Consider the following 13,025-nt stretch of genomic DNA (forward strand, 5'->3'; position numbering starts at 1 on the left):
TTTGTTATAAAGTTTTATCAATGTATTTTATACCTGTTACAAGTACTGGTATTCTTCCAATATTAAACAATAAATGTTTTATAGACGTTAACTAACATGTGCTTTTCAAACCTTGCATTCGGCAGTGGTGTAACGGATGTGAGTGGCACTACCAGTCTTCCGGTGCGGTCTCTAATTCTAGAAGGCCTGTGACAGATGTTGACTTCTACAGTGACTGTTCACCAGTTGCAGAACATATCAGATTTTCTTTCTTCCACCCAGGACTTAACATGTATATGTATGTTATAGCTATGCCAGGTAGAGCTACCTTTGTCAAGAAGAAGAATGCAAGGTTACTGTCTGACCTTCCAAACGAACTTAACCTTGCATCTAGTGATGGCTGAATCACCATATTCAAAATATATATGAGTTTAAAACACATGTGTTACATTTAAAATATGTATATTTAGTATTTGGGAGAAGGTAATATTATCAGTAATAATATATAGTAAATGACATTACTTTTCATTTTATTTTTATTTTTTATTTTTTATATTAAGGTACTGCCCAGGCTGATGTTGGCATTTTAGTGATTAATGCCACAAAAGGAGAATTTGAAACAGGTTTTGAGGCCGGTGGACAGACCCGAGAACACACTGTACTGGCCAGATCTCTTGGTAGGCAAAGGCAGTTTTATAAAGATTGGTTTCACATTCTTATATAGTGTCAGAAATGTTGTAACTCTGGAATTCCAATCGTTACAAAATATATGAAGATTTTAATTCATAATTGTCTTCTTAACATGTAAAGAATGATAAACGTAAAGAACAAAATTTGGATGCAAAATATATTAAAATGATAGCCATTTTAAAATTCAAGTTGCCAATGAATTCACTGACCATATACAAGAAAAAGTAGAAATAAAAGTTGTGTTATTATAGCTATTAAAACTTGTAAACAGCCCTTACTGAAATGACTTATCTTTTTCACTTATAAGTGAAGTATAAGTTGTTAATACTTTTCAAGTATAAGTGACTTATAAGTAAACAATTAGGATTTTGTATGCAAATGAGGTATCATTTATACAAAGTATATGTGACATATAGGTGAAGTGTTAACCATATATATAAGTGAAGTATAAGTAAAGTATATTCCACTTATAAATTTGTATAAGCCATTTCCGTAAGGGAAATATAAAACTTGTGTTTCTGTGTTGGAATTGATGTATGGGCAAGTTCAAGTTAATACATGCCTTTTGTATGAGACATTCACACACTTACTTTTAAAAAAGTAATATGTTGTTACATTGAATATTGTTGACAAAAATTTTGTAAGAAAATTTCATGCTGGTTAGTGATGTTATTACAACTTGATATCAATTAATGTAGTGTATTTTGTAATGGACAAGGGAAAGACATTTTTTACAGTGAATAGTTTGCACTTAGCATTTTCTTTTATTGAGAATATATATTAGGACATGACAAGTATATTATAAGTATATTTGTCAAACAATGTTTCACAAAATATAACTGAATGATAATGAATTGGTATCATGATATCTGATAAACAAGATGTTTTTATGGCACCTTTTATCTTCCAAATACTGTGAATTCCTTTGTTTGTGTGCATAATTTTGTTTTGGTTTTACCAAAATGCATCTTTTGTTGGGTGCTTAAATTAGTAGATAAAAAAAAAAGTATTATGAATTTGTAATTGTATGTATACATGTATTTTATTTTTGTGGTGTTCTTAAATTTGTTGACTACACTAGACCACAAATTATAAGAAAATTATACCACCATGAATAAAAGTGATTTCACACTTAGTAATGTTATAAATTGTGGTCTGATAATAAAATTAGCACAAGTCAGACAAGAAAAGAGATACAGAGAAAACCAAAGTGAAGATAAAATGCAATATTAAAGGACATAAAATTATCTGTTTTTATCTCCAGGCGTCTCACAGTTGATTGTAGCTGTGAATAAAATGGACACCGTGGACTGGTCGTCTGCCCGCTATGATCACATTGTGCATAAGATTGGACAGTTTCTCAAACAAGCAGGCTTCAAGGAAACTGATATTTCATTTGTCCCATGTAGTGGGTTGGGAGGAGAAAACCTTACAAAACCAGTCAAAGATCCATTTTTATCCTCCTGGTATGACGGACCCACACTAGTTGAACAGATAGGTGAGTAAATAGAGGATAATAAACAACTTACCAGTTGCTATGAAATTTATGTCCCGAGTGAAACAATTTTCAGCTGGCATGAGCTTTAGCAAGTGACAAATGTAAATTATTTCATGCGTGACATAAATTTCATAATAATTGGTACAGACTTTGTTATTCCATTTATTACCGCAGCTATTTTCTTGTGATATAAAAACGTTTTATTTTCAGTATCATTACATGTAGGCCTATATATATGAATATATAAAGACATTGCACACTATTCTGAGTACATTTATGCTATAACTTGTATTTTATAATACAGTCGAATCCACTTAATTGCATATATCTGTTTATAGCACAAATTGGTTATTTGCTTTTTATTCTGCTGTGCAAAATCTTTTAACATTAAATCAATACAAATTATACTGCATAATTGAATAGCTTTATAAACATATATATTGGTTACTTGCATAAGAAAAGCACCAAATATCTAGACATTTCATCATAAAATGTTCCACAAATCTTTAATATTTTTACCAAAAACAATTATAATTGCTCAAAGAATGTTCTATATTGAATAAAAACTAATGTGCACACCATGTGACCACAAGATGAATATTTTCTATATCAATAATTTGTATTACTTAACAATATTTTAAATAATTTTAAATGCTATTAAAATAACAATAAATATTGAAAGTGAAAATATGCATGTAATAGTGCTATTGCTAACATATGCAATGTAAATTCTTGTTAAACTACGAAGACTCGTCATAGTGTTTATAGCATTGTGTTTAAGTTGATGTTTATTGCAGTAATCCAGGGACCGTTATTGCATCATTTAAGTTTTGATGTCAGGATTTCAGATGTGATTTGTCCTTTCTTATAAAATCACTTAAAACAATGCTGACAAAGGAACTCAATTAGTTGACCAAACCCTTAAATGTTCCGTGCAGTCGTGGAATATTCTATTGTTATCTTTATATGTGTGCATGCTTTAGCATTAGCCTTTGATAAAAGTGAAAGATAACCTTGGACAAGACAATTATGTCCCCTTCTCCTGGTTTCCTACAGGCCTGGCTTACATTGGGTTAATAATTTTAATTAGGAACTTATATTTTGTTACTGTAACAAAATACACTGTAACATTTGTAGCTAAAATCGGTTGAGAATTAACAGAGCTCTACTAATTTAAGTGATGTCTATTTCGGCTGCTTGCCTCCCTTAAGAACAATAGCTGTGAGCTGTTAAAAGGGGATCATGTCTATGTTCCCTCAGCTCTATGTTCCTCAGCTAACACCAACCCTAACCCTAACCCTAGCCCTAGCCCTGAGGGAACATAGAGCTGAGAAACCCTAACCCATACTTGCCAACTATTACAATTTTGGCGGAATAATTACAATTTTTTTATTCCCATTCTGCCCTACGAATTATAAAGATAGTATTCTGCTTTTTTAAAAACAAATTTCAAAAAATCTTTCAATGCGTCCTTAAATCGGTCCTTTTAAGTGTGACCCGCTTGTAGTACGCTGGTATTACACTGGTTCCATTACAATACACTGGTCCTATTAGTGAATTACATGCATATCCAATGGTCCAATTGCGCGTTATGTCACATATAATAAATTTCAACCAATTGTCGCTCGTGTTTAATCGCGGGTTCAATCATCCAAGCCGGGGGGAAAAAACCCCCAGAATTCTGGTCTTTGTGGACAGCCTGCTGACAACCAAACTGATGGGTGACGCCACGCATACTCCATGTTATGACAAGTGTCGTTGCCGTGTACTTCTACAGAAGTACAAGTCTGCAGCTTATAATGCAGTGTGACAGCAGTTACATACTAGCTGAGTGTATAAAAGTGACAAAGATGTCTAGGTTAGTGCTATATAGGTCTCGAAGATCGCCATTTGGCTACAGTGTATTTGAAAATGTAGTATATTTTAGTTATTTTTTTATGAAGTAGTGCATTTTCACATTTTTCATTTTGTATGTTTGCCAAATTATGATGACATCATATTTACTACTGACATGTTAATTGGTTTGTAGGCATCAAATCGTCCCGTAATATTATATGTTACACCAATGAATTATTTCTCAGAGAAAATATGAAAAATACTTTCCGCCTTGTCAATGATCAGAGGGGTAATAATTGTAGTTACATGTATATCTGTATTAAGTATGCATTGCTTCAGAAAAAGAGTGATTTGTAAAAACAAATTATCTTTTTTTTTATAATTTTTTTCATGAAAAGTTAAAAACAAACTACATTTTAAATTGTAGGAAAAACTTCTTAATGGTTATTACCAACATTATCAAATCATTAATATTATTTTTCAGATAAATTCACATCTCTGGATCGTCCTATAGACAAAGCATTCCGATTAAATATCGGTGATGTTTTCAAAGGAGTAGGAAGTGGATTCAGCATCTCGGGTCGAGTTGGAGCGGGCCACATTCAGAATGGGGATCGAGTGATTGTCATGCCAGCAGGTGTCAGTGCTAGTATAAAAGGTGATACGCTCATTCGCACATGCTTTATTACTACATGCCTCGTGGACAAAATTAACAAAATGATAAAACCTTCTCTTTTTTCCATATTGAAGTTCACAAATCTCAAGTTGAAATCTTTATAGGTATATGGATGGTACACACACACCCATGCCCATACATATCAATAATAAGTAATGACACCAACTAAAATTGTTGTGACCTCACAAATGTTTACAATTTAAATGATATGCTGTCATCAAACTTCCTTGACCAGCGGGCGAAGTGTGCCAAAACATTGTGTTCATCAGCCTGAGTTCGCCTTGTTAATGACCCTAAGGTGACATCCGTGTTGCTGTGTCAAAAACAGTGACCACTTACATTGTACACATCTGCGAATGAATGGTGAAGAACTTGAGGAGTACCTATAGATAATAATTAAGTGTCAAGTATTTGAGAGTTTGAACCTGATACTATAGGTTTCCTTTTTATGAAGCATTACCTGTTGATAAATTCTCATGTTATTGTCTTTATAGGTGTATATATTGATGACGCACCATCTGGATTGGCTTTCGCAGGAGATCATGTGATTATTACTCTCAGTGGACTTGAAATAAATAATGTAAATATAGGTAAGCATCAGTTTATTTTTTATCACGTATTTGTATCATGGGCCATTGATATTTGTGAATACTCACATATTTCAACAATGATGCAGATTTTATTCAAATATATTTAATTGGGGAATTTAAATATTTTTCACATCTTGCAAAGGCCATATGGTCCTGCAGCAGAAACTGAAAAAGAGCATTATTTTTTAGGTAACTGAGGCTAAGTATAACATTTGTCACTATGGCTGAAATTAATCTCTGGGGTGTAGAGTTTGTGAAAATATAAGATGATATGGTGCGAACAAGATGGCAGCCCTTTTCCAAAATGGCAGCCAGTTTATCATTAAAGTTGTATAAATGTTATCTTGGTGTCAATACTGATCTTTATGGGTTCAGTGAGTTCATTAAAACTTTTTGTTATACTGTCAGATATTGGGTTGAGAAACATTCAAAATGGCTGACTAAAATGGCAGCATTTTTGGTATGAAAATCTAATAATATAAAATTTTGTAATTTGACAGAAAAAAGCAAAATGGGTGTCACATGTCAGGTTTAGATCTTTGATAAATTTAGTTAGCACGTTTTGAAGATTAATAAAATAAAATACAATTGCAAATTATAAATGATTGTCTAAAATAATAATTCAAGATAGTGGACATATGGCAAACCATAGATCAAATGGTTGCTACGGAAATTGATTTTGTCAGTATACAACTATCAGTATCCAGAAACACTCAAGCACTAAGGCCTGAATAAATAAACAAATGCATGAATTAGTGAGCGAGTGAATGAGTGAATGAAAGACTGTTTAGCAAAACTCCAAGACGAAAAACATGAGGGTAGTGCACAAAACAAACACAATGTGTTGTACATACTACTGTCCTATAGGCCTATACAAACTAGTTACCTTCTGATTCACCGTCAGATTCACTTTCAACTGCCGTAACTTGTGTTGGTGGGTCTGCACAATCAACAAAGTCATCTGGTGCATCTCTTGGATACATTGCTATACATGAGCAAATTGAAAACTAAGAAGTGGGCCAACTAGTGCAGACCACAGGTAGCCCCAAACAGAAACCCCTAGTACGAATACTATATTACATATGTAACGTAACATTCAGAAACCCCTAGTATGAATACTATATTACATATGTAACGTAACATTCAGAAACCCCTAGTACTAATACTGTAGTTACATATATAACGTAACATTTAGAAACCCCTAGTACGAATACTATAGTTACATATTTAACGTAACATTCAGAAACCTCTAGTACGAATACTATAGTTACGTATATAACATAACATTCAGAAACCCCTAGTACGAGTACTATATTACATATGTAACATAACATTCAGAAACCCCTAGTACGAATACTGTAGTTACATATGTAACGTAACATTCAGAAACCCCTAGTACGAATACTGTAGTTACATATATAACGTAACATTTAGAAACCCCTAGTACAAGTACTATAGTTACATATGTAACGTAACATTCAGAAACCCCTAGTACGAGTACTATAGTTACATATATAACATAACATTCAGAAACCCCTAGTACGAATACTATAGTTACATATATAACGTAACTATAACACATTCAGTGTTATTGGTTGGGGATACCTGTGGTGGCCAGCAATTTTGAAGCAAACAGAGCCTTGTTTCATCAGTTTGAGTAAACCATACCATCAAGTGTTTTCTCAAAATCAAACTGGGTGCGATCCTCATGCATAGGTGTGGTGCTTTTTCACTATGAACGGGTAGAAGCATCAGTGCAGTCTGCATGTGCAGTTGTCTTCACTTCAGTTGATGGCCATTTCTCTGCAAGCTCACTCTTCTTATTGACAATGTCTTACTGAATATTGTTTAACGAAGTGCAGTCAACATTGTATATGACCCAACAAATTTAGTGGCTGCCATTTTCTATTCCTAAAATAATATTTCCTGTGTTTCCAAATTGGGAACTACTAAAACTGTTCAACTTTCTTCATCATTACGCAGTAAACTTAGCATTTTTTGAAACTCTTGGAAAGACCTCACAGTGTCGCAGCCAGTTGGACAGAATACAGAAATTATTATACAGTGCTTGTTATATTTTAGCTGGCCATGATCATATATAGCAAGTACTGGGTATGACTGGAATATCTTCCTTCATTGCATGTGAGGAGATATACACATATGTTCTGTTCTCCAACTGTCCCACGATAATACAGAAGCAATACAATAACATCACTGTAGAAAATATCATCTTATATTTTCATGAACTCTACACCTCAGCCATAATCACAAAGGTTACATTTCTGGCCCCAGTACACTTCACCTTTAAAAGCTCCATTTGATTATTGTTCTCCCAAGGCCTATGGCTAGTTTTTTTTTATTGCTTTTGCTACCAAATAATTACTGATACCATGATTGACAGTAAAATATACAATTCATTAGCAATTGATTGTTCTGCTGATAATAATTCCTAATGGAAAATGTTAAATAAGGAGCAAAATTCAACATGGCTATAATAATAATAATAATAATAATAAAGCAGCACTATAACAATGAATAACAGTAAAATGATAAAGGGTGAATACACCACTTTACATGTTTGAGGGAGAATGAGACAAGAATGAGAGGTGGTCTGTCAGCATATTGGTTTGTTGATTAAAAAACCCAATGATGTCTTTATTTAGTTAGTATTTTTTTTAGCATAGCGGCTATTCATTTTTTTAGCATAGCGGCTATTCACAATTCTGAACATTCTCACGTGCATACAGATTGTACACTAGGTCTGGAGGGAGTTAATGCCAATGTACACTTTTGAATCAAGCAAAAAATGTTGATAAAAATATTTCTTACACAAGTACAGATGAATATATTTCTGGAAATGTTTGAATTCAAGCAGGCAAATTGTTCATTGTTTAGAACTTGGAGTTTGTTAATAAAAACTATATAAATAGCAAACATGAATTAATATTTTAGATTTTAAACAAAACACTGGGATTTTAAGATAGATTTTATTATAGGAACAGTGACGGTAAATTCATACACACATACATGTGTAGTTTAATAAATATATGGTATTTTTAAAACCCTATACCTGTACTTAAGTAATATAGCATGGTTCATTGTCATGTTTTATTAGCACTTAAGAGTGTAGCAGTCATTGAAAACAGTAGCCTTGTATTTAAACTGACACAAGCATCATTTTGGTTATCTAATGTTAAAATTATAGATTCATTAAAAAAAAAAAAAAAAAATCCCTCCCTACTCTGAAAATTATTTAAATAAGGACACTAACCAATTTTTTTTTTTTACTTGACCGTACCTGAAATATGCATCAGAATGTATTTAACCATAAAAAAGATGCAGTGCTATAAAACATTTGGGGACAGGGAAGCTACACAATGTAGGTGTAGCTGCCTTTCAGAAAAGAATATGAAAAATGCCCTTCTAGTTTCTTGAGAGAAGACATTATTTTACGGTGCTCCGATTATTTTGTTTTTACCCCATTATTTATTTTATTTTGGGAACTAACAAAAATGTTTGCTGGGCTACCACATTCTAGGTCACTGGTAGCCAGTATATTGTAAAAATTGTCACGTCTGGTATGTCAGTAAACAATGATATAAACAAAAGCATAATCATATTTTAATTGTTGGCAGTGCCATGTATTTTAATGATTGTTTTGTTGATGTTTAACAAATCTCTTGCAGGTAGTGTACTTTGTCATCCCCTGTCACCATGTAAGTGCTCCACAAGGATTCGTGCTAAGATTGTCATTTTTAATCTGGAAGTGCCTCTTACAAAAGGATTTCCAGTAAGTAACATTGTAATCATTGTACAAAACCTGACAGGCTATATATAACATTAATTACACATTACAAGACATGCGCGCACACATATACACACACACACACACACACACATTTATCCACTAATTATCAATGCATTGTTACACATGTATGTAGAATACTGTAACGTTAGTACTCTGATTGAAACAACTCATAAAGGCTAAGTTATAACACTGAATATACATTTTACATGTATATATCCACATGTACATGATTCAGAACAATTTTTGATGTTATTAATCTTGGGGGGGGGGGGGGGGGGAGGGCTGCATATTTTGACAATTGTTTGCAAAAAATCAGCTTTTCCGAATTTTTTCAATTTAATATCTTGTATATAATTCATTTTTTACAATAATAAAAATATTTTTTAGAAAACCCAAATAGTATTAGTTCAGCACTTAATTTGAGATTTTCAATATGGAGGCAATTAGTTTTGACCCATTTTATAAATTCAGACCTCTAAAGGTTTTGCCGTGAGACTCACGGTTTTCCACAAAATCTCACGGTCTCACAGTAAGCCGCGAAAATCTCACGGTTTTTATCGAAAATCTCGCGGTTTTTCTCTTGCGATAAAAATTCATTGTAGTTAAAACAATTTCTGTTCTTGCTCAGTCGAGTTCTCGGCCAATCCGGTCAGAAATAAGAAACAAAATGAGAGGAATGGACACAACAATCCATATTTAAAAGAGCAATGCCAAATAAAGTTATCGCTACCAGTCTCTCGCATTCTTGTTGAGAGTTTGCACGCATGATGTAGAAGTGAAAATTCCATGACGTCACCTGTCAAATATTGCTTTCTACACAAAAGAACAACCACTTTATTTTGCTTAGCACTTGAATATGTTTGAATAGGTCAATCTCCAGGTTTGTACTGAAATCTCCAGGTTTTTGGTCTTCAGTGTCCAGTTTTCCAGTGCCTCGAGGTTGAGAGGTCTGTAAATTGCATCCAATTTTTTTTTACAGTATTGCATTCCTAAAACAAATGATTTAATGTTTCAGTTGTCAATCTGCAAAAGGTGTCTGCTTTGTTTATTTTATACATAAACCTATTTGTAGTTAGAATCATGTGCATTAGTGTTTGTTTTTGTGTTTTTGTGGGTTTTTTCAGGTTGAAATATTTCTGTCATACTTTTTTTTTTCTTCACTTTATTTATCTTAAATATATATCAAGGAAACCAAATAGGATAAATGTCTTTATCCCCCCCCCCCCCCCCCCCCCCCCCCCCACTAAATATCTTGCCAATTGGCAACTTTAATAAGTTCAGTGATCGATCTTTACAGTAGTCAGTCTGTACTGTTTTAATGGTCATTGGAAACATTTTGAAGGAATACTTTTATAAAAATTGAAGAGATAAATGTTAAAGCTTGTACTGTCATTTTAGTTTATTTAGTTTTTGATTGTCTTATGTATTCATTCAATAATATTTTGTAGATGGTATTTCACTACCAGTCTATTAATGAACCAGCTGTGATAAAGCGACTTGTTGCTCAACTGAATAAAACTACAGGAGAAATTGTGAAAAACAAACCAAGGTAATGTGTTTGAATCTTGGCCAAATTGAAATAAAGGTTTCAGTGGTAACAGTTCCATTTTTAGTCTCCTAATTCTGTGAAGGTTCTGTCACAGCCTGTGATTTAGGTGTTCTCTTGTCTGCAGTAGTGGAGCAGAATGCAACTCAGTGGGTGGTCGTTTGCTTCAATATGTTTCCTGGGATTGATTCCATCTCCTTTAATAAATAAACAGTTGTTTTTTCCAGCTACGTCACTCATCTCAGTGGGTAGTAGGTATAAAAGACATCTTGCATCTACTATTATTATCATTTGAAATAAATACTACTTCTGAAATCAACTACCAAAATCATTAGTTGACTAGTTGGTACAAGTAGTCGTGAACAGTTGACTAATCTAACTGTAGTTGACCTTGACCTGTGTCATGTAAATAATTTGGCTATTTTAATGGTACACTTGTAGTAGTCACTATTTTTATATAGACTGCACGCTTGCTGCAATCAAGATATATGAACATTTAATTCATGTATCTCATATAGCATCTTGCATTCACTAACAAGAATATAAAATTAAATAAACAAATGGTACATGTAGTTTGATTTATTTCGTATTCTTATAATATTAATAAATGGGATTACAAGTCTAATATGAAGACACAATATTCAGTATTGTCACTAACATAATACCGGTACTACTACCAGTCATGAATCAATGCTTGTTAGTGTGCTGTGAGTTCACTCGGTCTATCCTAGAGGGAAAATCTCCAGGTGAAAACTCGACAAACATAATATATGATATTTAATTTAGGTATTTTGGAGCTTTTTAAATTACTTTTATTTATTCTTGCTATCATAAATTTTGTTATGGGATCCTGAATTGTTTTAAAATAGACTCAATATTAATTAGAAGTGGGAAGTTTTAGTTTATAGTCTGCCCATTGGTGACCACAGAACAAGAAATCATGTTGCTCCTAGGTAGAGCACAAAATGATAAATGTATGTGTTGTACTCGTGGATGACAGTTGTTCCGACTGATTGTAGGTGTCTGTTGAAGAACACCAGTGCTGTGGTAGAGATAGAGTTTGAGCGGATGGTGTGTGTGGAGCTGTACCGTGACTACAAGGATCTTGGCCGCTTCATGCTCAGATCGGGAGGAGCAACTATAGCAGCAGGAATGGTCGAAGAGGTAACTAAGTTGGAGTCTTTTTGTTGTGACATTGGTTACTCATTACAAACTCCAGATTACTTGGCTGTACAGCTTTTTACCTGTAACTTACACATTACTTAAATTCTTTGTTCAAGTTATCAATGTTGACAAATTCAGTGTGTTTCTGGCTGTCCTGGTGTTTGTAGTAGCTCAAAATTAATATAATTTCAAATTAAAAACTGAAATTTAGGTCTAAAAGATACAGTCTCAAGTATGTTTTTTAAATGTTCAATGATTTGGAAAACATTTTTCAGTTTTGTATCGCAGATTTGCAATTCTTTTATTTATGTTGTTTACTATCCAGTGTACATGACATAAATATAGATCAATAGCCAGGATTTGATACTGGAGGGGAGCACCCACATTGGGTGTTATGGTGCGATAGGCAAATTTAAGGTGGTGGGGGGAAAGTGCTGAGAGTTTTCTGGAATATTTAGCTATACAGTATGCTAAAGAAATACTGACAAGACTTGTATTTTGTATAAACACAGTTCATGGTGTCCATTGGTAGCCAAGTTGAGTTTGTGTTTTTGCATTACTAAAGTTTTGAACCAGGAGGCAGGTTTGCAGCTTTACATTGTTTAACCTATTACATAGTCTACATATTACTTACACTGTTTCATTTCTTTTGTAGATTTTGCAGTCCAAAACTCAAGATGAACAGTAACATTTATACAGAATGAAATTTTGCCACATGTTATTTATGCAGAACTTAAAAGAAGAATGTGTTGATTGTACATGTGTGAAAGTTTGTTGGGTTGTTTTTACTAAAAATCCCATATGCAATAAATAAGTTGAAAAACCATCACTGAAACTGTATCACAAAATATGTAAAATACATTGTACACAGATTGAATATGTAGTGTATAGATTACCATAAGTTATACATTTGAGATGTAATAGAATTAAAAATGTATATTGACCATAAACGTTTTCAGTTTTTATTCTGTTTTTCAACTTGGTAATATCCTATAAATTAAAATAACATAACCGACAGAGAACAAGGTCAGGTCATAGGTTTTAATGTGCACATTCAAAACAAGCTGTTGTAGCACACGCCTGTCATGGGCGCAGGTGTTGACTTTCGCCGGCTCCTCCATCCAGGACAGGAACAGAACAACCTGTGTTGACATGTTTATACAGGATGCCACTCAGTAGTGCTGACCAGCACAGTTACGAGCCAGTCCATTTGAAATGATGTACAATCAGTAGCATGT

General features: G+C 33.3%; 1 protein-coding gene across 2 annotated transcripts in view; it reads left to right on the forward strand.

Annotated features, from left to right (window-relative positions):
• LOC121376336 (HBS1-like protein) overlaps positions 1-12,737 on the forward strand; it is a 55,086-nt gene extending 42,349 nt beyond the window's left edge. For both annotated transcript variants that reach the window (XM_041504181.1, XM_041504182.1), the window contains 8 exons: positions 540-656; positions 1,934-2,167; positions 4,488-4,661; positions 5,174-5,269; positions 8,956-9,059; positions 10,526-10,626; positions 11,643-11,787; positions 12,443-12,737. In XM_041504181.1, coding sequence (XP_041360115.1) covers positions 540-656; positions 1,934-2,167; positions 4,488-4,661; positions 5,174-5,269; positions 8,956-9,059; positions 10,526-10,626; positions 11,643-11,787; positions 12,443-12,475 — 1,004 coding nt within the window. In that variant the 3' untranslated portion in view covers positions 12,476-12,737. The remainder of the gene's footprint in view (positions 1-539; positions 657-1,933; positions 2,168-4,487; positions 4,662-5,173; positions 5,270-8,955; positions 9,060-10,525; positions 10,627-11,642; positions 11,788-12,442) is intronic.
• Positions 12,738-13,025: the final 288 nt, after the last annotated feature.

Source organism: Gigantopelta aegis, chromosome 6 (genome assembly GCF_016097555.1).
Source record: "Gigantopelta aegis isolate Gae_Host chromosome 6, Gae_host_genome, whole genome shotgun sequence".
Taxonomy (NCBI): Eukaryota; Metazoa; Mollusca; class Gastropoda; order Neomphalida; family Peltospiridae; genus Gigantopelta; species Gigantopelta aegis.